Below are 24,282 nucleotides of genomic sequence, written 5' to 3' on the forward strand. Positions count from 1 at the left end.
TATAACATACAATCATACCAACCCAGGAGTCCTAAATTCTAAATGCAGTAGAACACTAATTTAAAAGTCCATATAGTCCATAATCTCATCTGACACTCAAGGCAAACTTTCTTAGCTGTAAAACTATGTAAGAAAAAACAAGTAACTTAATTCCAAGATACAGTGGAGAGGCAGGCAAGGAATATATATTCCAAACAGAGGAAACAAGTAAATAGAAAGGACTAATAGGGCCAAAGCAAAGTTACTTTACAAAATCAGTTGCTCACCACTGGACAGCCAATTCACCAGAGATGAGAGCTGATAAGATAAAAATGGCAGTCTTGGGGAAAGAGTGGATCTCTGGATCAGAAATATACTCTTTCTGTCCAACCCGTCTACAGAAGGATTTTTAAGGGAAAGGGGAAGCCACAGGGGGAGTTTGGAAATAAACAGTAGGTCTAGTCAGTTAATTATCAGGCATATTTCAGGATGTGTTCTGATGATCACCCTGGCACTAGACCATGGAGATTTCTTTGCTATGGATAGAGCTCAGCTGTTTGTAGTTAGTGGTTGCAAATTTCTTCCTTAGCTGGGATGCCATTCTAGCCATTTCCTTTCAGTTCGCTCTTGAAATTCTTATGCAAACATTATTATTCACAAGTCTAGTACAAAAATCACAGGATTAGTCACAAGATAAGTCACAAGACAAGTCATAGATAAGTCACAGGATTAGTAGTTGGTTTTTGTTAGCTAAAATGTAAAAAGAAGGGATGAGAATATGCATTTCTTAGGGTTATAGCAAAACTGAAAACCAACAGGAAAAATGTTAACTCTCAAAGTTCCATGTCCAGCATCACCAAATTCCTGTGTTGGGAGCTGGGCTCCCAAGAGCTTAGGCAGCCCCACCCCTACAGATGTGCTGGTCGCAGCCCGTGCTTCAGTTCTCAGGGGCTGGAGTCTCACCTCTGTGGTTTCACCAGCCACTGCCCTGCTGGGGAGTCACTGTCATGACTATGATCCTGGAACTGATCTCTCTCCAGGCCCCAGTTTGTCTCTAACACCCTTTGAAATCTATTTAGAGGCCTCCATGCCTCCTTGGCACTGTCAAACTTTGCTGATGGGGTGCTCTCTTGGGCTGCACACTGATAATCTGCAACTTTCCTTGGCAGATTACTGGCACCTCTACATTTCTAAGATTTCCTTTTTCATTGTTCCAGCCATGGGCTTCAATCTCACAGCGTAAATCTGCCTGGTCGTCCAGGCTTTCCTCTATATCTCAGTGGGAGACCCCAGGACCCCAGAACTCTTGCATTCTGCATGCCTGCAAAACCAGTATCATGGATAACACACTGGTACTCTTTCTTGAAAGGATTTTTTCCCTGGAAGATCATTAAAAACAAATTTGTAGTTCTGGGCCTCTGATGAGTTTGTGATGGGAGGGCAGGCTGGAAGTTCTCTGAAATGCCCCCAGGGTCTTCCTCCCATTGTTGTGCCCATTAACACATGCTTCCCTTTCACTTGCACTAATCTCTTTAACATGTGGTTTCTCTAACTCATTTTCCTGTCCCCAGTAAGCTTTTTCTTCATTTCTTCCCTGACCATGCTGCAAATTTTCTAAATCTTTCTGCTCTGCTCCATTTTGCTCCTGATTCTTGCTGTAACACTAAGAGTCGCCAATAACACCCATACTACAGCCTGAACACTTTGCTTTGCTGCCTTGAAATGTCTCCGAACAAACTAGCCGGACTATCATCTTTTTTTTTTTTTTTTTTTTTTTGACAGGTAGAGTTATAGACAGTGAGACAGAGAGACAGAGAGAAAGGCCTTCCTTCAGTTGGTTCACCCCCCCAAATAGCTGCTACGGCCGGCGCAATGCACCAATCCGAAGCCAGGAGCCAGGTACTTCCTCCTGGTCTCCTATGCGGGTGCAGGGGCCCAAGCACTTGGGCCATCCTCCACTGCCTTCCCGGCCACAGCAGAGAGCTGGACTGGAAGAGGAGCAACCGGGACTAGAACTTGGTGCCCATATGGGATGCCAGAACCGCAGGTGGAGGATTAACCAAGTGAGCCATGTCGCCAGCCCCCAGGCTACCATCTCTAAGTTCAGCCTCCCACAGTCTCAGGACAAGGACATAATATCACAATGTAGCAAGGATCCATCATTTTATATCAGCATTGCCTTTACTGTCCACATTTTTACCAGCATTCAGGTCTTCAGGATCGTCTTCCAAACTGTCCATAATGCTCTTCTTACATCATTCTAGGCTTCCTCTAGATTTCTCCTTCAAACTCTCCCAACCTTCCCTGCTAAACCAACTGCAAAGGTTTCTCCACATCTTCAGATGTACTTATTAGTGATGACCCCACTTCTCCATACCAATTTTCTGTATTAGTCAGCTTTTTGTTATTTTAACTAAATACCCAAGAGGAGCTTCCTGAGAATGAAAAAGTTTATTTCCGTTTACAGTTTGGAAGTTCACAGTGGAGGATCAGGTGGCCCCATTCGCCAGTATTAGGAAGAGGTAGGTCATAGTGCAGCAGGTACAAAGGTACACAGTGAGCCAGGTATCAGAGAGAGAAGCTAGGCTTGAAATAACAAAGTTGAAGCAACAAAGTCTCTTGCAAAAGCTGCCTTCTAAGGGCAAGCCCTCAATGACCTAAAGACCTCCCATCAGACCCCCACACACACACCCAGACACCTTAAGTAGATCAAGTCTCCACCTTTAATCCCTCAACCCTTAACATTATGACTTCAGTGTTGAAACATCTACATGAGTTTGGGGAAGCCAATTACTCTTCAATCAATAACAGGAAGTGGGGACAGCAGGAAAAGGCACAGGGAGAAGCTAGACAATGATGTGGCTTCAATAATGCAGTCTTAGGTAGATTTCTGTGGGAGACCTGGAGCCTACATTCCATCACGGAGGTGGTTCTGGATAGAAGAATGGGTGATGAGAGGGGCTGTTGGTATTATACCAAAAAGGGCTGCCTTGGGAAGGTGGAGCAAAACCTCCCAGACATTACTGGACCAGTGCTCAGGTACGGCAAGGGCAACCTTCTGGAGAAATGCAGGGAGGAGATGTTACTAGTCAACACTTACGGAAGTGTGGGTATACCTGTCCATTGAATTTGCAGTGTTAGTAGAGAATGAGTTTCTGCTGCAATTCTTAGATCACAATTAATCATCACTAAGTGAATTCTGTTTCTTAAGAAATTTAAGAAAAAAAAATTCCTGATAAATGACTATAAAGAATAACTTCTTGCTGGCCTAGATCTCTAGAACACTCAAAGAAAGATTCTGAATTCACTTCCCATTCTTCTGTTGGTCTTTAAATTATCCATTCCCATGATAGACACTTTTGGTAACAAATAATAGAAGTAACTAATAAAGTAATGATATATAAATGATAGATTCATAGATGATGTACTTCGATGATATATAATAAAAAGAGATAGATAGATTGATAGATAGATAGATAGATAGATAGATAGATAGATAGATAGAATAACATATAGGGCAATGAATGCTATTGGGGAAACCTAAAGATTCATCATCTGGCTTTAGGAATGACCAGAACAAACACTGTTCTTGGGTTTTTGTTCTTTCCATTTTTCTGTATGTGGCAAATAAGTTACCTAATAGCTACCTTAAATTTACATTTTGCTAGGGTAATAACTGAAGCAAGAAAAGCATGTTTTCCACAATTTTCCTTATTGGGAAATGTGAAGAAGTCCAGCTTTCAGGTTGGCCCAATTGGGAACATTTACCCATTCCTACCCTAATTACTGTGATCACATGAAACTGTGACACTCTAATGGGAGATAGGAGAAGAGGGCAAGTTTAGCTGCACTGAAACTACAAGGAAGAAAACCACGTTACCCTTCTGCATTCAAGAGTCTGCTTAACATTTCCACTTGGGTCTCTCATAGACCTCTCAAAGTTATCCTGTCCTAATCCCAGTCTTGAAGGTGTTTTCCTCTCCTATTTTCTTGTCCCTATTTTGTTTTCCATCTAACTAATGACATCATTGTCTACCTCATTCCTAGAATACTTTCATTTCCCTTATCCTCATGTCTAATTTATTCAAAAGTCATGTTTCTACTGCCAAATCATTATATCCATCCCATCCTATACAAACCTAGCTGATATCATCCTTCAAAGAGGTAACTCAAAGTTATCACTGTTTCTGCTTCGTATTCTATTATCTTTTAATGTACACCACATTTCACAAATGGCTTCCAAATGTAGTCTGAAAAAAATCCAGTCTCCTCAGCAAAATCTCCATGCACCTGCAGGCTTTGGTCTGACTCCTCCCACATCTGCACTTTCCTCATTGCTCACATGTACTACCTCGTTGACCTTCTTTTGGATTCTTTGCACAATCTGTTTCCTCCACCTGGAAGATTACCTCGTGACCCTATTCTTTTGTTCTGAGTCCTTCTCATCTTATAGTTGTCACTTAAACATCACTTATAACCCTCCTCTATTATAGTCCCCCAGGCATTTTTTTCACTGTTATTTCGCTATATTAACTGCATTCGTAATGACTGTCTTTTTGTATATCTGTCTATGCTATGAATCTTAAGCCTATATCTTTGTGTTCACAATGCTTTATGCTACTGTTATAGTGTTTCAAACATAGGAGATCCCTAATTGATTGTATTGAATGAATAAATAAATGACAAAAAAGGAAGGAGATAGAGTTTATTGAAAGACTTAGGAAGGAGAACAAAAGTAAGCATTTTTCGTCTTCATACTCTTGGTTAAGATTAATCATAGCTGGGGAATCAACTATTAATGAAAGTTGTACACCTACCTGTGCAAAGTGATAAAACCAAAGTTAGGAAAAGATAGTCCCTTCTTAAAGGATTTTATAAGATGGTTTACGTATGGAAATTTACACATGAAAAAGAATATAAAAATTTAGATAACAAAGTGGTAAATAAGACATGCCACAGTGCAGCATACAATTGTCAAAATGTATGACTTGAGTGATCATTATTTTAGAAGTTCAGAGGAAGGAAAATCTCTTTGAGTTAGCAGATTTTCTTAGAACAGAAAGGGAAATGGAATCAGTTTGCTGGTGTTTTTGGTCTCTACTGGTACATATTCCCCTGACTGACTGGAAAGGAAATTCGCAGAATTTGCCTGACTTAATTTCATGAATGGACCTCAGAGGAATTTCCTGGCTAGCATCAGTAACTTTTGGTCTTTCCTGAGTACTTAATTTGCATTCAGTCCTAGCCTGATGAAAGTTGTGAGTTCAAACTTGCCAAAGACAATCATTGGATGAGCCCCAGGCCATTTAGAAAGAGTCACAGTTGATGCTTTAAATATGTTTTGTCATTTTGTAATGCTGGAGTTCAAACCAAGGTCTACAGTTGGTCTCTGATTTTAAGGTGAACTTTTCCCCCATTTTACCCTCAGTAAAAGACTGTCTTTTTTTAAAAAAAAAAAATGAAATAGACTTAGAATCTTAGAGACTATCTTATTTCAAATGGAATAGTTGTTGATAAAATGACTTAGTTTAGGTTTTGATGATTAAAAGGCAAAGCTACAATTAATAGTTTAGACTATCATGTTACTGAGTTCCTGGAAGAAAAAATATAAAAACTAATTAAACTTTTCTGAAAATGATATTATAATAATAGTTACCTGTAGAGGAAAAGTTCCTTTAGTCTGTTAACTTTAGAAGTAACAAAGGCAATCTCTCAAGAGGTTCTCTTTTGTAAGGCTTAGCTTTATGGATGAAAAACTGGATTTGTGGCCTGTTTTTAAGGCTTATTTCCCCAGAACCTTCCTACCCACTGACAAAGCTTCTTAGTAAACTCTAGTTAGGATTCATAATATTCTGTGCATTTTCTTGTAAAATTCAGTTTTAGCAACAAACCCTGCAAAGTCAAGTTAGCCAGAATCTCTACTAAATATCTGATCACCTGATCCTCCAGCACCCTCCAGATGACCAGCACTGGAGGTCTAAGGATGAACCAGGCACACCCCTTGCTCTCCCACACCTCTATACTTCAAATGGAAGTCTTCATCTTGAAGCTGTATTGCTTTCCTTGCTGGTCATCTTCATCAGTATAGAACACATTCTCCTGTTCTACAAGCACAACTCTGAAATCACATGGACAGCTAAAATTTATGTGATGATTTTATTCCTGCTCTTCTAGCCCCAGGTGAAGACCTGGGCCTCATCATGGCTGGGATTACAGTAAATGTCATCCATGTGGGCATGAATACACTCTCACTGTATGTCCCTGGGCTACATTGAAGTGGTAGGTTCTTCCTGGGCCAACACCACTTCCCCGTTCTTCCTGTCTGCTCTTCTTTTCCCAGATGTGTAGTGGGGAAAAAATGCACATGGAAACCTGGGAAATTTGGAGCCTAAAGGTATAGGCTCCAGTAGTGGAGTTCCAACTCCACTGGCCACTCCCAGCATGTTCATGGTGTACATTGACGCTTGAGATAAGAACTTTGCTGTTGAACACAGGCCATCATGTATAAACTGACCTGTGTGGTCCACATGGTCCCTTAGTTTTGGTGTGACAACCAGTGTCCAAATGGGAAAGGCTCTGTGGGCAGGGAATGCTGACCAAGCTCAATGACCCCACAGCAGCATTCTCCTGTGGGCCAGTGTGTGCCCTTGCACTGGTGTTTTACTTGCAGCTTTGAAGGACCTGCTTCCCTCTGTATTCCCCAGTGACAAAGATATTCTCTTTGTGAGCCAAGTGGTACCTACTTGGCTCCTTCTATCCATCTGGTGCATCTGTGGGCACCTGTGATGGAATCCTGAGAGGTATAGAGAGACAAAAGATTGGTGCTGTCTTGAATACAATTGGTTGTTAATATGTTTGGCTTTCCCATGGAAGTATATCTGATGTTTCCTGCTGAACTTGGGATAACAGGTCTGTGGTCTGCATTGATAGGTTGTGGCTTCTTTCATGTCCTTTTCTATTTGGTGTATATCTTGAGGACAAGCAGGAGTAGCATTGGAGAGCAGGCTCGGGTTCCAGCTGGGCTAAAGGGGCATGAAGAGAACTTACCTACTCCAAGGGATCCACCTATCCTGAGAAGAAGTGCCAATGGTGTGCTTTTGCCAGACCAGTGATTCAGACCATCCAATTGGGAAGAAAACAAGCAGTATGCAGTGGCCACAATTGGAGATTTTTTGGCAATGAAATAATTTTCTATCGTGGAATGGCTTTAACTGGTGTTGCTATTGTCCCATTAGCAGGAATTTTTAGAATTTTCAATGACTACAGCTGAAATTTCTGAATTATCACCAGCCGACAAGGTAGAAATGCTAATTATATTCCATCTAATATGCATGAAGGTGACCTTATTGTTTGGACAATGGTTTCACCTTCCACTGTGAGTAGAAGGGATAGCATCAATGTTTTCTTGTTTATTTGACAAATTGTACTATTCTAATGGGAATCAAGAAAAGAGCCACAATGTTAAGTAAGATTTTCTGTTAACTCCATTCTGGTTTCTAAATATATTATCTGATGTTCTGTGCTGTAAATGTTCTTTAATCTTTCTTATATTTAGGAGCTTCCTTCTTCCAGGAAATAGCTTGTTCTCCTATTAAATGTTATCATTCATCTGGTTTTATTTGTGCTTCTCTGTTGATGTACTTAATCTTAGGTATTAGGTATGTACTGTCCCTTAGGTATTGCCATATGAACTTTTGTAAAATGAACATAGTAAATTTTTAAAGAAAGAAATTTAAAAAAAGAAGCTTTGAAGGTTGGGCACGGCAAGATTTGAGCCAATGAAGGGGTGAGATAGTGGTGCCCACACTGAGAGAAATCTTGGACTTGAAGCAGAAGTATAATACATTTAGGTGTGTACTCTAGATGCAATATCTTTGTTGCTGGCATTCAAGGGGAGAAAGAAGTGGGACCACATAACCATGACAGTGAGGAGACTACTGCAGATGCCTAGACACAAGTTTTAAAGGAACTGATTTTGGTCCCTAACTGTATATTTGTAGCAAAGGAAGGGGATCAAGCATTCACAAAGTAAAATCTGCCAGGCATTATTTCTAGTTTAGCGGATTCAGAGAAATGGGGGAATATGGCAGAGAAGGGAGACCATATTTTCTCTTCCCAGAAGATATAGTAATTGGGAGAGGCAAGACTTAACCTTGGCAATGGATTTTATGTAAGCTTTCATGGATCTGAAGTTTCTGACTTCTGATTCTCAGCCCAATATTTGACTAAAAATGTAAATTTGATTCTCTCTGCTGTAATGTTCTTTAGTCTTCCTTATCTTGAGTCTCTTTCTTCTTCCAGGAAACTGGTACATTCTTCTATCAAATATTAATGTTCATCTATTTTTGTTTGTATTTCTCATTGAACAGAGGCAATGCCTCATCAGTTGATTGGGTTCCCTTTTGGGAATCAGAATTCTTTAAGAAATCAGCTCATTGAACATTCTAAATCCTTCAGTGGCTCAGATTGGAACAGCTGAGTCATGCAATGCTAATGGTATGGAGTGTAGTGATTCCCAGCCCCAGTACTGGTTGTGAAACCCTGCATGTTGCATAGAGATGACTAACAAGTGAGGGTGTAGGAGACACATGACAGATATCTCAAGTTATGTCAAATGGCCTAGTAATCACAGAATAATTTCAGAAATCAACTGATTGGTATCAGTAGTGGACTTGATGCTATACTGGGGAATGAGTGCAGCAAACAGGGTAAGCCATCTTAGAAACCAGGATGCTGCCTTATAAAACAGCACATATTTTAAATGATGTAATAATGAAAACTAACACTGTCAATAATTTACTAGATACCAGACAAGGTGTGAAATGTGTAATTATATTTTATTTCCAACAGTTGCCATGCCAAGCTACAGAGAATTGTCAAGTTGTATAATTTTGTTAAAGTTTTTCAGGATTAGAACTCAGATTTAGTGTTACCATTGCAAATAAACCACTTGAATGAACTAAAATTTTGATTTTGCCTCAAATCTCTACATAAGACAAGAAATATCATTTTTCTTAAAGCTAATAATAAAAATAAAGCTAATATAAAATATTAGCTAATATAAAAATATTTTTCCTTTTTGTTTGTTTGTTTTTGTAACCAGATATCTAGGATATTTAGACGTTCTTCTGGAGGAGGACGATTCATCAAATCACATGTTATTAAATTAAGGTATGTACATTGATTTGTAGCTTCACCCCTCTGCTATTAAGATGGAATATTTTAGCATGATTGCTCAGCTGCTCTGAACACATCTTTGCAGCCACATAAAGGTTTCATAAATGTCGGGTAGCCCAGGCCATGCTACTTATTTCCCAGGCACTATGGGAAATGTAAAGGGCCCTACAACAGAAATGTCCCAATTACTAGGGAGAAAAAAACTAGGAAAAATATGAAGAGAAGGGATGATACTGCTAACACATCTCTGCCCCTTCGGCTGGAGGAAAATTGGTCATTTTATTTTCTTCACTTTAATCCTATTAACCATTGGACTATAACTTTCTCTGCAATAAGGTTTTCCTTTAATGCCAGTACATTTTTATTGCTCTTTCTAAATGTCTTCTTATTTGCATGCTTTGGTGAAAAACAATATACATAAATTAAATAGGGGATTATTATCAGAGACTAAATTACTACAATCCATCTTAAATATGTTTTTATGTGAGGTCTAAAAGACTTAGATTTCACAGTGATAATGCATATATTTGTAATGTTTGTTTCACGTCTTGATAGTAAAGAAAATGCACATCTGATTTTCCTTCTTGTCCTTTCTTCCTTCATTCCTTCTTTACTTTTCTTCCTTTTCCCTTTTTCCTGCCATCACTCTCTCTCTTTCATGTCTTTCTTTTCTTCTTTTCCTTTATATGTAAATTTAAGTTCAGTGATCCCAAAAGGACACCAAAGGCTTTCTAGCCCTAATATCACATTGTAAACTTTACATTTGAAACAATTATCAAATGATTTCCTTTTATAAGAGTTTCTCCAATCATTCATTGATTAACTCATAAGCAAACCCTGAAACTTCAGTGATTTGATACACTCAAGGTTCATTTTATTCTCACCATAGAGGCCAAAGAGTCAAAAGTGGGCAAGGAGTGGGCAGTGGTGGGGACTGTGGAGAACTGCCCATGGGATCTTCTGCATCCGGTTGCAGACAAAGGAAGAGCAAAGGGAAGAAAGCAGTGTGGGAGGTTTCTCAGGAGCCAGGCCTGCAAGTGGAGGACAGCATAGTGCACACATTCCTTTGGCTGGAATTCATTAAGGAATTTTAATAATTTCAAGAGAGACTAAGTGATGAAATCCAGCTCTGTGCTCAGGAAGCAAAGCACATGAGTTTAGTAAACAAAGTCACGGTCTCTGCCATACTGCTCTGAACAATAATAACCATGGTTACCAATTTTGCAGGAAACGCCTTAAAAAGAAAATCTTATAAATTCATACATAGCTGATTTTATGAATATCTCCTCCCCAAAATCCCAATAAACAGCTAAATAAGAGCAACCTTCTAGGTAAATATCATATACCATAGTTCTTTTTTCTCTAAATTATAAGAAAGATTTATTTATTTACTTTAAAGACTCAGAGAGAGAGAGAGAGATCTCCCGCATCCACTGGTTCACTTTCCAGGCAGTGGCCATGCGTTCAGGGCTGAGTCAGGCCAAAGCCAGGAAACAGGAGTTTCATCTGGGTCTCCCACAGTGGGTGACAGGGACCCAAGTACTTGGTCCATCTTCTGTTGCTTTTCCCAGGCATTAGCAGGGAGCTGGATTGGAAGTTTAACAGCCAGGACACAAACCCATGCCAATATGGGATGCTGACATCCAAAGCTACAACTTCACCCACTATGGCACAACATAGGCCCCCATATACAGTACTTCTCAGATGCTTGCCCTTTGTGTCTTCTACAATGCTGACATCAGTCTAATCATCATAAATCCACTCTTATTCTCTGATCTAGAGATAACTTAAAAAGATGGTTTTACCTAAACTATCCATCATGTTTCTTTAAATTCAGTATGAGTCCTAATAGATACAAAGTGGTTCATGTTGGAGACATGGCCTTACTCACTGCCTTCTTGCTCTTCAGTCCAGATGAACAAGGTGTGAACGTTCTCATGGTGCTCATGTTTCGCTATCCATCTACTGATAGTGCTGAGAGAGTCAAAAAAAAGATCGAAAGGATTTTACATCAAAATCTGAAGATCAAACAGTTACCTTTGACTATAAATAAACCATCTTTTAGCCTCACACGTAAGTCTTCTTTGTTCCTTTATGAAAACAGCTTTGTACACATATATTGAAAAATTACATTTACCATATATACATATAAATTTAAAAAATATCTTTTGCCTTGTTGGACATGCACAGTGATTTTTATTATATTGTTTTTAAACCAAAATAACTACATTCTGTGACCATGTTCCGTAACAAAATTCAACTGCATGTATTTTCTTTTGCCACACACATCTTTCATTGAATAGAGAAATATCCAGGAAACCTCTAGAAGAAATTGAAGATCACATCCTTCTTTTCAATGTCAGGGTTTACAACACAATGCCTCAATACCCCAAAGTGTCCTGCCTTGGTGCATTGAGGACTTTGAACTGAAAGAAATTGAAAGGGCCCTGGAAGAAGATATTTCTGACTTTATCCTGCCCTGCTTCCCTTCTTCCCCAAAATGAGCTACAGTAACTAGAACTCTTCCTCCCCAAAGTAAGCCATAAAACTTAGACATATTGTTCCAACCTTCCCCTGCCTTTCTGAGTAGAAGCTGGCCTCAGAGAAACTTTATGACCTACCTTGTTTGATAGTAGATCATAAGACCCTCATTCCAAATGGGCCCTGCCATGTATCCAGGCTGAAGAAATGCTACACAGCGAGACCAAGAAGAATCTGAACAGACAGGCTTTGCTGTGACTCCCCCTTCAATCTGTTACCACTAGATTACACTCTTTTGTCCAGATATATTTCTGCAGTACACAGCTGTCCATTCGGCACAAGCAGCTTTCCCTGGATCTTTGCGTCTTCATTTCTGAAGGATCTCATGTCATGAAAAGCTTTTATTAAATGAGTTTGCATGTTTTCTCCTTTAATCTGTCATTATCAGTTTCATTTCAGATCTAATCAGGAACCCTACAATGGGAAATCCATGTTTTTGAAAAAATCACTGTATAAGTCTCCATTTTTGATCACCAAATCATTACAAAAGTTCAATGTCGCTGACTTAAAATGAGCAGAAATGGATATATTTGATGGGAAAAAGATGTCACTGATGTCACAACAACTCTCATTAACTCAATTCCTACTGTTTGTTAGACCAGGGTGTTGTAAGCCCTGGGGGGGGGGGTCTATTACATAATAGTTCCCTGGAACTGCTCTAACAACACTGGCCAGTGGTGATATGCCTAAACCTAGAAGTTTGATCAGCACCAGTTGGGATGGGAAGAGGAGATTGCTTCCTCAAGTTAGACTTGGGCCCCCACAGAAAGGAATCACGCTGTCCTTATCCTTTGTTTCCTAATTTTTTTTTTCTGTTTCTTTTTTTTTTTTTTTTTGACAGGCAAAGTGGACAGTGAGAGAGAGAGACAGAGAGAAAGGTCTTCCTTTTGCCGTTGGTTCACCCTCCAACGGCCGCCGCGGCCAGCACGCTGAGGCCGGCGCACACCGCACCGATCCAATGGCAGGAGCCAGGTACTTATCCTGGTCTCCCATGGGGTGCAGGGCCCAAGCACTTGGGCCATCCTACACTGCACTCCCTGGCCACAGCAGAGAGCTGGCCTGGAAAAGGGGCAACCGGGACAGAATCCAGCACCCTGACCAGGACTAGAACCCAGTGTGCTGGTGCCGCAAGGCAGAGGATTAGCCTAGTGAGCCGCGGCACCGCCCTTTTCTGTTTCTTAAGCAAAGTCATAAAATAAAGTGTCTTCTGATTTTATTTTAAAGTGAAATTATGCCATTTGTACTCAAAATCAGAGTAGAGATTGTTATGTAAGAAAGTACCTCAAAAAGTTTTTAAAAGAATGAAATGAAAAGATAAGTTTATTTCGGTGAAAAAACTTTTGAAAACTATTCAGATGTTTTTTTAAACTTTTTAAACTTTTATTTAATAAATATAAATTTCCAAAGTACAACTTTTGGATTATAGCGGCTTTTTTCCCCATAACCTCCCTCCTACCCTCAACCATCCCATCTCCCATTCCCTCTCCCATCCCATTCACATCAAGATTCATTTTCAATTACCTTTATATTCAGAAGATCAATTTAGTATATACTAAGTAAAGATTTCAACAGTTTGCACCCACACAGAAACACAAAGTATAAAGTACTGTTTGAGTACTATTCATACCTTTTTCATAGTTTTCATGTACTTTATTGAGATCTCTTGTGTATGTTACTTGTTATGAAAAATCTTGTGCTCTTTTGAAATATGGATGTTTCAGATAATAATTGTTTCTGTTAATGACCATTTAAACAAAACAACATGAAATGGGAATATATTCTTTTTACCAACTAATTCATGTTTTATTTATTACAGCTATTGACAATAAAAAGATGAGAAATCTTCTCAACAGTCGTAAGTTCAAAAATCCACAATTATCTGTTTATTTCACAGCAAATATAATAAAAAATGCCATAGAAAAGTTAGCAATGCAATTTACCAAGCTTTTAAAAGTTTCTTTTAATATTATTACTTCTCAGTTAGATGTGTCATATTTTTAATTGTTTATATGACAGGCAGAGAGACAGAGAGATGAAGACAGAGTTTGCATCTGTTGTTTCACTCCCCAAATTACCACAATGGCCAGAGCTGGGCTAGGCTGAAGCCAGCAGATGGCACATGACCCATGTCTCCTACTCATGTTTCTTGAGTCTTTACCACTGCCTCCAAGAGTCTGTATTATCAGGAAGATAGAATTAAAAGCCAGAGTCCAGTATCAGACTCAGGTACTCCAACATGGATTGCAGGCATCTTAACTGATATTTTAACCACAAGGTTATATGGCTGCCTACAGGATATTTTTCCATTAATTTATATTTTTGTAAGAAGGTGTCCTTCTGGGGCCAGCGCTGTGGCACAGTGAGTTAAAACCCTGGCCTGAAGCACCGGCATCCCGTATGGGCTCCAGTTCCAGTCACAGCTGCTTCTCTTCTGATCTAGCTCTCTGCTATGGCCTAGTGTTGAGGTGGATTCGTTCTGAGAGAAGGAGTGCAGTGGGAGCAAGAGGTGTGGCAAGAAGTTGGGACTCAAACTGGTGCCTACATGGGATGCTGAAGCTGCAGGCCATGGCCTAACCCACTGTGCCACAGTGCCAGCCCCCACTATACATTTTTTTTTTTAATTTAGTTTAGAGTCCGCATTGTGGCATAGCAGGTTGAGCTGCTGCCTGCAATGCTGTGATCCCATATGGATGCCGGATTGAGTCCTGGCTGCTCCACTTCAGATCCAGCTCCCTGCTAATAAGCCTGGGAAAGCAGCTCAAGTGGTTGGGCTCCTGCCACCCACATGGGAGACCTGGAAGAAGTTCCTGCTCGTAGCTTCAGCCTGGCCCATCCCTGGCCATTGTGGCCATTTAGGGAGTGAACCAGTGGATGGAAGAACTCTCTCTTTCTGTCTCTCACTCTCTCTCTCTCTCTGTAACTCTGCCTTTCAAAACAAATAAGTAATAAAGATATCTTCCACCCACTGGTTCACTCCCCAGATGGACTCAATGGCCAGGCAGAAGCCACAAGTCTTCTCTATAGACCCTCTTCTGTTGTTTTTCCCAGACCATAATAGGAAACTGCATCTGAAGTGAAGCCAGGACACAAATCAGCACCCATATGGGACGTTGGCATTTCAGGCGACAGCTTTATCCACTATACACAATGGCTGCCTCCACTGTGTATGTTTTAATATAGAGAGACAGGAGTTGATTCCTGGACTGAATACCTTGCAATGTTAGCTAATATTTCTTCTGAACTTCAGTAGGATCAGTTTGGAACCCTATAACATAACCTCAAAGACTAAGTAGTAGGAATGGATCAAAGAGTACCTGGGGCATCAGGTTTTCTAAGCATCTCCAGCCAATGCGAATCAGGATATGCTTTTTTCCTCTCCTTTTCCTGAAAAATAAACGTGCATTTCTGTGGCAGGCTGTGGGATAAGGACGACATCCTCAAACATGCCATTGCCAGCATCCTCTTCAACAGAAAGGATTGTCCAAGGCAGGGAGACAGCTATGGATGGCGAGTGGCCCTGGCAGGCCAGCCTGCAGCTCGTGGGGGCAGGCCATCAGTGTGGAGCTAGCCTCATCAGTAACATGTGGCTACTGACTGCAGCTCACTGCTTCAGGAGGTAAGTGCACCAGGCCAGCTGTGAGCCTTCTTTTCCAAGTTGTCTCCAGCTTATCCTCAGCTCCACTCAGGGTAGACTCTGCTCTGTCACCTCAATGCATTGTGCTTGCTCCTTGCTGCATGCATGGTGCTATGTTTGTACAGCATGTAGTTCTCTGCAGCATTGTGATTTAGGATTATCTCCCCTACTGTATCATAGATTGTCTTTGTGCAATGAGTAGCCATTATACAAGGGAACTTCAAAAACTTCATAGAACATATGATTTATGAACAAATTATGCATTTTAAACTTTTCACCAAAATAAATATATTTCTTAATTCCATTTTTTCTTCATCCTAGTCACAAGTTTCATGTCTTCCACACACACAAGGAGAAAATCATCCACTTTATTCTTCTTTTCCTCACTAATCCCTCTAATTTCCTAATATTGATACCCACTCTTACTTTATGAATAAGTAAAAAGAAATCATAGCTATCTCTTTTGGGACACTGTTTTGTCATTGCATCATCCAACAGTCTCTGCTGGTTTGCATGGTCCAGCATGTTGTGTAGAAGGTGTGAGAGACTTGCTATCTTGTGTTACTGCCCTTGAAATATTAAAGACTAGGGGCTGGCGCCTAGTTAATGGTTAATCCTCCGCCTGCAGTGCCAGCATCCCATATGGGCACCAGGTTCTAGTCCTGGTTGCTCCTCTTCCAGTCCAGCTCTCTGCTGTGGCCCGGGAGGGCAGTGGAGGATGGCCCAGGTGCTTGGGCCCCTGCACCCACATGGGAGACCAGGAAGATGCACCTGGCTCCTGGCTTCAGATCGGCACAGCGCCGGCCTTAGCGGCCATTTGGGGAGTGAACCAACGGAAGGAAGACCTTTTTCTCTGTCTCTCTCTCTCACTGTCTGTAACTCTACCTGTTAAATAAATTAAAAAAAAAAAAAAGAAATATTAAAGACTAGCCGTGGACAACCCAGCAGGAGCTGTCTGCTTGGGCTTTTGTGGTTGTAGCTCTTCAAACTCAGCTGGGAGTGGGTGTTTGGCAGAGCAGTAAAGATTCACCTGGGGTGTCTGTATCCCACCTCAGTGTTCCTGGTTTGAGTCCAGGCTCTGCTTCCAATTTCACTTCCTGCTAATGTGTACCCTGGGAGGCAGCAGATGGTGGCCAAATACACGAGTCCATGCCACCCATGTGGGAGATGCAGATTGTGTTTTTGGCTCCAGGGTTCAGCCTGGCCCCACGCTGAGCTGTCCTAGGCATCTGAGGAGTGAACCAGCAGAGAGAAGATCTCTGTCTCTCTGCCTTTCAAATAAAGTACACAGATACATAAAGTTTTCACAAGCTGGCTGTGTCAGTTCAGACACACAGACACACAGGCTCCTGTGGCCTCAGGAGATCAAGCACGCCACATCTTTATTTCTTGAAGCTTAACCATCTTGTACAGAAAGCTCTTCCTTTCAGATTTTCAGACGACAATATTTCTGAATAAAGCCCCTTTGCTGGGCCCGTGACACTACTCTTACACCCTTCTAAAGGAACTATCCTGAATCAGTCTAGGATGCTCTTTATCATCCTTCTAAGGGTAGCACCCTAAATAGTTCCATGACACTGACACCATTCTTTATTGTAGAATTATAGTTAGAATGACTTAATAAATTTCAGATGACTGTCTGCCACTCCCTCACTAGAGAAGAGAAAAGGACCTCACTTATACAAACATGACTCTCAACCTAACCAGTATCATTTCTTGGAAGTGAACTTGGGTCCCACCCGTTTGTTAAGGCTTTCTCATTTCCTCATGTTAACACAAGTCTTCCTATCTGTGCACTTCTGTTTCCATGAGAGTTTATATCTAATTAGTCTTTTTTTAGGCAAATTAAAAAATAAAACCAGAATACCAAATTTATATTTAGTGCAGAATACATGCTCTAGTGATTGAGAACTTCTTTCAACAGGTCCTAAGCAATCTCTGTGTACTCACGGATTCACCTGGGAACTGGCCAGTCAGCTTGCTAATCAGGAATCACTGGTGGCCATGATAAGGAAAATGTGTTTGCTGGTACAATGGTGATGGGAATGGATCCAAGAGACAATGAAAGGAGGATTGGAGGCAGGAAATTTACACCCTTCTTTTAAAGAGTTTGTAAATGAAAGGGAGCAGAGAGGGCAGCAATGTAGTCAGAGGAAGTAGTTGCTAAAATATGGAAGACGCATTATAGAATATTTTATGATGACAATAATAGTTCAAAAGTGTTGGTTAAGGTGTTGATCGTGGAGAAAGGGGGTTCAGTTTTGGGGGTGATTTTTCATGTAATTGCGTACTATATGTAGAATACTGTTGTTTAGAGAAAACATATTTTAATGACAGCATAGCAGCTACAAAATAATCATTACATTTTTGGAACTGTATTTTCTTCTGCGGAAATAGTATGTTTATTAATTTTGTTCAAGACAAATCTAAGTACCTGCAAGTCCGTGAAAAATGACTGCAGCTTTGTGTGGGCAGGGAAAAAGTTCTTAACGGGATGTCAGAAGACATTGGCTATGTCCTTTTGACCCTAACTGGCTGAGTATATCACTTGCCTGGACAAGTCACTGAGTTTCCGGGTCTCCGTGTCCTTATCCACAAAGCATGTTGAATGGGGTGTATTAAGTGAGGCTTTCTCTCTCATTAGCAGTGCATGAAGGGATGGGAAAACTATTTTGTTTTCCCAATTAGTTTGTGATTGCCTTAAAGCCTGGGGTCATAGGCGTGTTCATGCTTTTATGTAGTAACCAGTGCCTGGTTCTCCTATTAATGTTTTGGTCCTAAGATTTTTCTTTGATTGAAATCTTTTTTTGACATGTAAAGGAGGAAAACATATTGAGAGCAAAAAAACCCTCTCCCTCCCTCCTCAACTCCACACCCTGGGCTTTCTCTGCTCATCCCTAGGGCAGTGCAGAGTATTTTGAAAACCACTGATCTTTCAGGTTTTTTATTTCAATTAAAAGTTAATGAATCATTAATTTAGTAATCCCTCATAAAAGAGGAAATCCCCTTTCTGAATATCTAGTGTGTGATTTCCTTCTACCAAATTTTCCCTCACCCAGAGAATTTCACGTCCAATCTTCCTTAACAAGGATAATTAATAAAAAGAGGGAACTGGACTTTACAGAAGAAATAGGGAGGTAAAGAGATGATAGGACTAGAGCAAATTTGCTTGTGATGGAAGCTTGCAGGAAAAAACCTGCATCTATGTAAAAAGTGAACCACAGTCCAATAAGAGGGACTGATCAGGCCAGAACAAAGGGTAAAGCAGCATGATCAAGTAAGAACTGCTGGGCCCTTGAAAATCAGGGAGGAGTATGGGCATAGGATGAAGATATAGCCCTGGTACCCATGAGGTGTGCAAAGCAGACAAATTATACTTTGTATGAAAGAACACAGTAAAAGCCAGTAGGCAAACAGCCAACCAGCGAGCAATAAAATAAGAATGGATGGAGGATTTTATATTAGTGTGCATATTATCCGAAGCTGATCAAAATTAATTTTCTGCCCAGTTTATTAAAAATAGAGAAAAGAACCAAAAAAAAATCCTAGCAAGCAAAGTATTTAAGTATTAAATGTTAATCAAGGGGCCGGCACTGTGGTGCAGTGGGTTAATGCCCCGGCCTGAAGCACGGGCATCCCGTATGGGTGACAGTTAGAGACCCAGCTGCTCCACTTCCGATCCAGCTCTCTGCTATGGCCTGGGAAGACAGTAGAGGATGGCCCAAGTCCTTGGGGCCCTTCACCCACGTGGGAGACCTGGAAGAAGCTCCTGGCTCCTGGCTTCAGATTAGCACAGCTCCAGCCGTTGTGGCCAATTGGGGAGTGAACCAGCAGATGGAAGACCTCTCTCTCTCCTCTTTCTCTTTCTATCTATCTCTCTGTCTCTGCCTCTCCGCTCTGTAACTCTGACTTTCAAATAAATAAATAAATCTTAAAAAATGTTAATCAATATAATTAGTTGTACATAATTAAGTGATTAATTATAAGAAGTCTTTTTTTGTCTATAAGTCATCAATGGCAAACTTTCTCACCATAGAAAGGTTTTAGGAAAATAACTCCAATAGTGGGGGAGAAATAAAGTCTCCATATTTTTTAAAGGATAAAGTTGAATATCACTCATCTTTCCCTTTAATTTTTTGCAGAAATAAAGACCCTAGTCAATGGATTGCTACTTTTGGTACAACTATAACACCACCTGCAGTGAAACGAAGCTTGGGGAAAATTATCCTTCATGAAAATTATCATAGAGACACGAATGAAAATGACATTGCTTTGGCTCAGCTCACTACCAGAGTTGAGTTTTCAAATATAGTCCAGAGAGTTTGCCTCCCAGATTCATCTATAAAACTGCCACCTAAAACAAGTGTATTTGTCACAGGATTTGGGTCTATTGTGGATGATGGTGAGTAGTTTCAATATAATTTTCTTATCACAAAAATGTCTTGCAATCAAGCAACTGTCTTAGGGAATCCCTCTTCAGTTGTTTCATAACAATAGTGATGACACTTCCAAAATGTGTGGCCCCAGGCAGAATCGAGGGTTGAATATTAAAAAGTAAAGGATCAGGTCTGAATTTTTGAGTTCACATTTGGAGCTGTGGTAAGAAAGGGAAGAGGCTAACAGAGGAAAGAATAGACTTTAGGTGGAAGAAGAGGGCCTAGATACTATGGGACAGCAAGGCAGTACCTGATTACCAATTGTATGCTTCCCCACAAAGACAGAAAGCATAACTTTTCCCTGGTCCAAGGTAACTAATAGAGTACTTAAAATGTAATGTTTTGAGATTTGCTGATTGTTTACAACCCTTGTCTCTTCTGTTGAGGAACAGCGTTTTTTTCTTCACACTGTTTGTTGAACTCTTTTACTTAGTTCAGGGTTAACTTTACAATCAGTAAGTAAAGTGAAAACAGATCTTTGTAAAAATTAAGAGTGGGAATGGGAGACAGAGGAGGAATTGTTGGAGTGTGGGCAGGAGGGAGGTTAGGGTGGGGAGTATCACTATGTTCCTAAATCTGTATGTATGAGATACATGAAACCTGTATGACTTAAATAAAATTAAAATTTAAAAATTGTATACTTCCTGCACATAAAGACTTCTGATCAGCACGTACCTTGCATCCTAATTTGACAGCTTTCTTTTTCCTTCGTTTATTTCAGTCCTTCCTCATTTTGATGAGACTCTATGATAGCCATAAACATGAAACTGGGTTTTGAGTTTTTTGGAGAATTTTTGTCTTGTTTAGTTAAAAAAATCTGCATTTTTTCTCTGTTCCACCATCTTAGGAGTGCTAAAAGACTATTAAGTCTAAGGATCTTCTAAATTTAAGGCCAGAACATTAAGATTCCTAAGTATTAGTTCACTCTGTTCTAGAGAGAGAAATTAATTATGTTAATGAAAATTATATAATTATTAATAATTAAATATTATAAAGAAAATAAAAGGTTTTTAAGGTTCTTTTTTTAAAAAAGATTTTTATTCGCTTATTTGAGAGGTAGAGTTACAGTCAGAGAGAGGAAGAGACAGAGAGAAAGGCCTTCCATCTGCTGATTCATTCCCCACATAGCCACAGTGGCCAGAGTTTGGCCAATCTGAAGCCAGAAGCTAGGAGCCTCTTTGGGTCTCCCATGCAGGTATAGGCACCCAAGGACTTGGGCTATCTTCCACTACTTTCCCAGGCCATAGCAGAGAGCTCGATTTTAAGAGGAATTGCCAAAACACAAACTGGCACCCTCATGAGATGCCAGCACAGCAGGCAGAGGCTTAGCCCACTGTGCCACAACACTGGCCCCTCTTAAAATTTTATCAAAGATATCGGGGAAAAAAAAAAAAAACAGAAAACAAGTGCTAATATATCTAATATAACACTTTTTAGGTGAGAATAACAGAATTCAATTGTAGAGAAAAATTTTTCAAATTCTCCAAGCATATCCAACTTGGCTTTGGGAGCAATCCCTGAAGTTTTGTTTTATTTGTGGCTGTTAGCTGGCTCAAGGCTCCTCAACAATAACTTTTACCTACTTCCCTTCCTGTATTCAGTGGTGTAATGTCCCCCACTCCTAACCCCCAGAACTTTTTGTACTGACATCAGATTGCTTGCACATAAGGGGCATCAATTTTGTTTCCCAAATTACAAAACACCCTAACAACACACTACAAACAGAGCAGAGCAAATATACCTGTTTAACTGGGTCCTGGTTTCTACTTGAAAAACTTCAGGGAAGTCAATGATTTCCATGGCCATGGATCCCTTATATGGAAACTATGACATTTGGGCAAGATCAGGATGATGAACCTCTCAGAATGTACAGAAAAACGTGGACTATCCTCTCATATAAAAAGAAAGAAAAAAGAAAAATAAACACAGACATAGATATGGGTATAGATACAAAGTTCTGCATATAGTTTTCAGAGTACCTTGAAAGATACACAAATATATTCGTGGGGCATGTATATTGCTAATTCCTTCCATATAGACACTTAACAATACAGAAAGTAAAATTAGGTGATAATTTCTGTCAATAAAATAATTGTGTGCTTTTGCCCCGCCTTCATGTCTTAGATATAGTTTCATCATAAAAACACTATTTGTTGGCCAGCGCCGCGGCTCACTAGGCTAATCCTCCGCCTAGCGGCGCCGGCACACCGGGTTCTAGTCCCGGTTGGGGCGCCGGATTCTGTCCCGGTTGCCCCTCTTCCAGGCCAGCTCTCTGCTGTGGCCAGGGAGGGCAGTGGAGGATGGCCCAAGTGCTTGGGCCCTGCACCCCATGGGAGACCAGGAAAAGCACCTGGCTCCTGGCTCCTGCCATCGGATCAGCGCGGTGCACTGGCCGCAGCACGCCGACCGCAGCAGCCATTGGAGGGTGAACCAACGGCAAAGGAAGACCTTTCTCTCTGTCTCTCTCTCTCACTGTCCACTCTGCCTGTCAAAAAAAAATAAATAAATAAAAAATAAAAAAAAACACTATTTGTTTCTATAATAGGACCTACACAAAATAAACTTCGGCAAGCCAGGGTGGAAACCATAAGCACTGATGTGTGTAATAGAAAAGACGTGTATGATGGCCTGATAACCCCGGGGATGTTATGTGCTGGATTCATGGAAGGAAAAGTAGATGCATGTAAGGTAAGGCCAAAATAAAGGTCAAATTTTCACAAGGAAATTTTCCATGTGCTCTCTCTAAACTCAGCATATATTTTACTAGGGAAAAAGATGACATTTCTTTCACCAAGATCTATGTCTATTGAATAATCATATTGAACGTTGCATGTATGACGAAACAAAAATTAGACACTTTTTATACATCATTTCATTTGAATAATGAGATAAAAGGAGTGCTGTAATTATTTCTATTTCACAAATTAAAAAATTAAAATCTACTGTTCCGTAGTTTTGGTTCCCACAATTACTTTTATGTTCTTTTGTTATTTTCTTAAACAAACTCAGAAACCTCTCCTCTGAACGGCTTGCCACTCCCCTCTGTTACTGTATCAGATCCATGTTGTTTTCTTCACCCAGCCTCCATGCTGCTCCCCTTCATTGCTCTCGTTCTTGGTGGCACTGACAACAGAAACCTGTTTCCTCTCCATCCCATGCCCTGTGACATCAACATCAACCTGTTGAAATGCTGGACTCCGTTCCTAGACCTCATCTCCATTCCCGTATCAGGATTTTACTATGCTCCCTAATCCTCCCTGCCACCTGCTTTTCAAGAATACTCTCCCTATGTTTTAGTCCATCCTACCAACCTTCATTCCCAACACACGCAACATGCGCATACATTCCTTGTGTGAGCCTTCTCTGTCCCCACCACCATCACACTTGGCTTTTATCACCACCCAGTACACCACATTTTTGTTTATCTGTTTTGTTTGGTTTATTTTTTTTTTCACTATTTTTCTTCTAAGTAGAATGTAAGGTCAATGAAGGCAGAGAATTTTTTAAAGCTATATTCTTAATTTCTAAACTCCCAGACCCTAAAACAGTGCCTGGTACAAATATTTGCTGTTGACTGATTGAATAAAATAGGTTCTTTGCTCAACTTCATGGGGACTTATAGACTATTGAGTCTTCTCTGTTCTTATAATTCATTAATCCTGTCCTGCTTAGATGTCATTATTTATTTATTGATAAATCATAACTATATTATATTTATGCATTATTTTGCTATATGTACACAATGTAAAATGATTAATATAAGCTAATTAATATAGCCATCAACTCACTTGCTCAACAATTTCTGTGGTGGTACACTTCACCATTTATATCTTAGTTGCTTTCAAATTTACAACACATTATTATTGATATAGTCATTCTACTCAGCAGTAGATTCCTCCTGTCCAGCCGAAACTTCGTACCATTTGACCAACAACTCCACATTCCACCTTTCCCCTCCTCAACGGCCAAGCCTCTGGTAATCATCACTCTAGTCTCTACTTCGATGTTTTCAACTTTTTTTTAGAATCAACATGTAAGTGAGATCATGTGGTACTGGTCTGTCTGCGCCTGTCTTATCTGATTTAGCATAATGTCCTCTAGATTCATCCATGTTGTCCTAAGTGAGAGAATTTTGTTCTTTTTTTAAGGCTGAATAGTATTTGATTATGTGTATATAAACCACATTTTCTGTATCCATTAAACCAACATTACATTGATTCTATATCTTGGCTATTGTGAATAATGCTACAATGAACATGAGGGTGAATGTCTCCTAAACACTGATTTAGATAACTTCAGATATATTCCCAGAAATTGACCACTAGATCATATGATAGTTGTATTTTTTGGTTTTGAGAAAGTGTCATACTATTTTCTGTAATAACTGATGCATTTTTTCCTCATCTTTACCAACATTTGTCTTTCATCTTTGTGATAAGAGCTATTACAACAAGTTTGAGTTGATGTCTTGTTGCTTCAATTTGCATTCCCCTAATAAATTGGGAATATTGAGCA

General features: G+C 40.1%; 1 protein-coding gene across 1 annotated transcript in view; it reads left to right on the top strand.

Moving 5' to 3' along the window:
- The window catches only part of TMPRSS11F (transmembrane serine protease 11F), an 84,093-nt gene that overhangs the window by 48,675 nt on the left and 11,136 nt on the right, over nt 1-24,282 (top strand). The window contains exons 5-10 of the mRNA XM_008267796.4: nt 9,083-9,150; nt 11,066-11,229; nt 13,514-13,552; nt 15,112-15,313; nt 19,474-19,733; nt 22,313-22,455. Coding sequence (XP_008266018.1) covers nt 9,083-9,150; nt 11,066-11,229; nt 13,514-13,552; nt 15,112-15,313; nt 19,474-19,733; nt 22,313-22,455 — 876 coding nt within the window. The remainder of the gene's footprint in view (nt 1-9,082; nt 9,151-11,065; nt 11,230-13,513; nt 13,553-15,111; nt 15,314-19,473; nt 19,734-22,312; nt 22,456-24,282) is intronic.

Source organism: Oryctolagus cuniculus, chromosome 8, assembly GCF_964237555.1.
Source record: "Oryctolagus cuniculus chromosome 8, mOryCun1.1, whole genome shotgun sequence".
Classification (NCBI taxonomy): Eukaryota; Metazoa; Chordata; class Mammalia; order Lagomorpha; family Leporidae; genus Oryctolagus; species Oryctolagus cuniculus.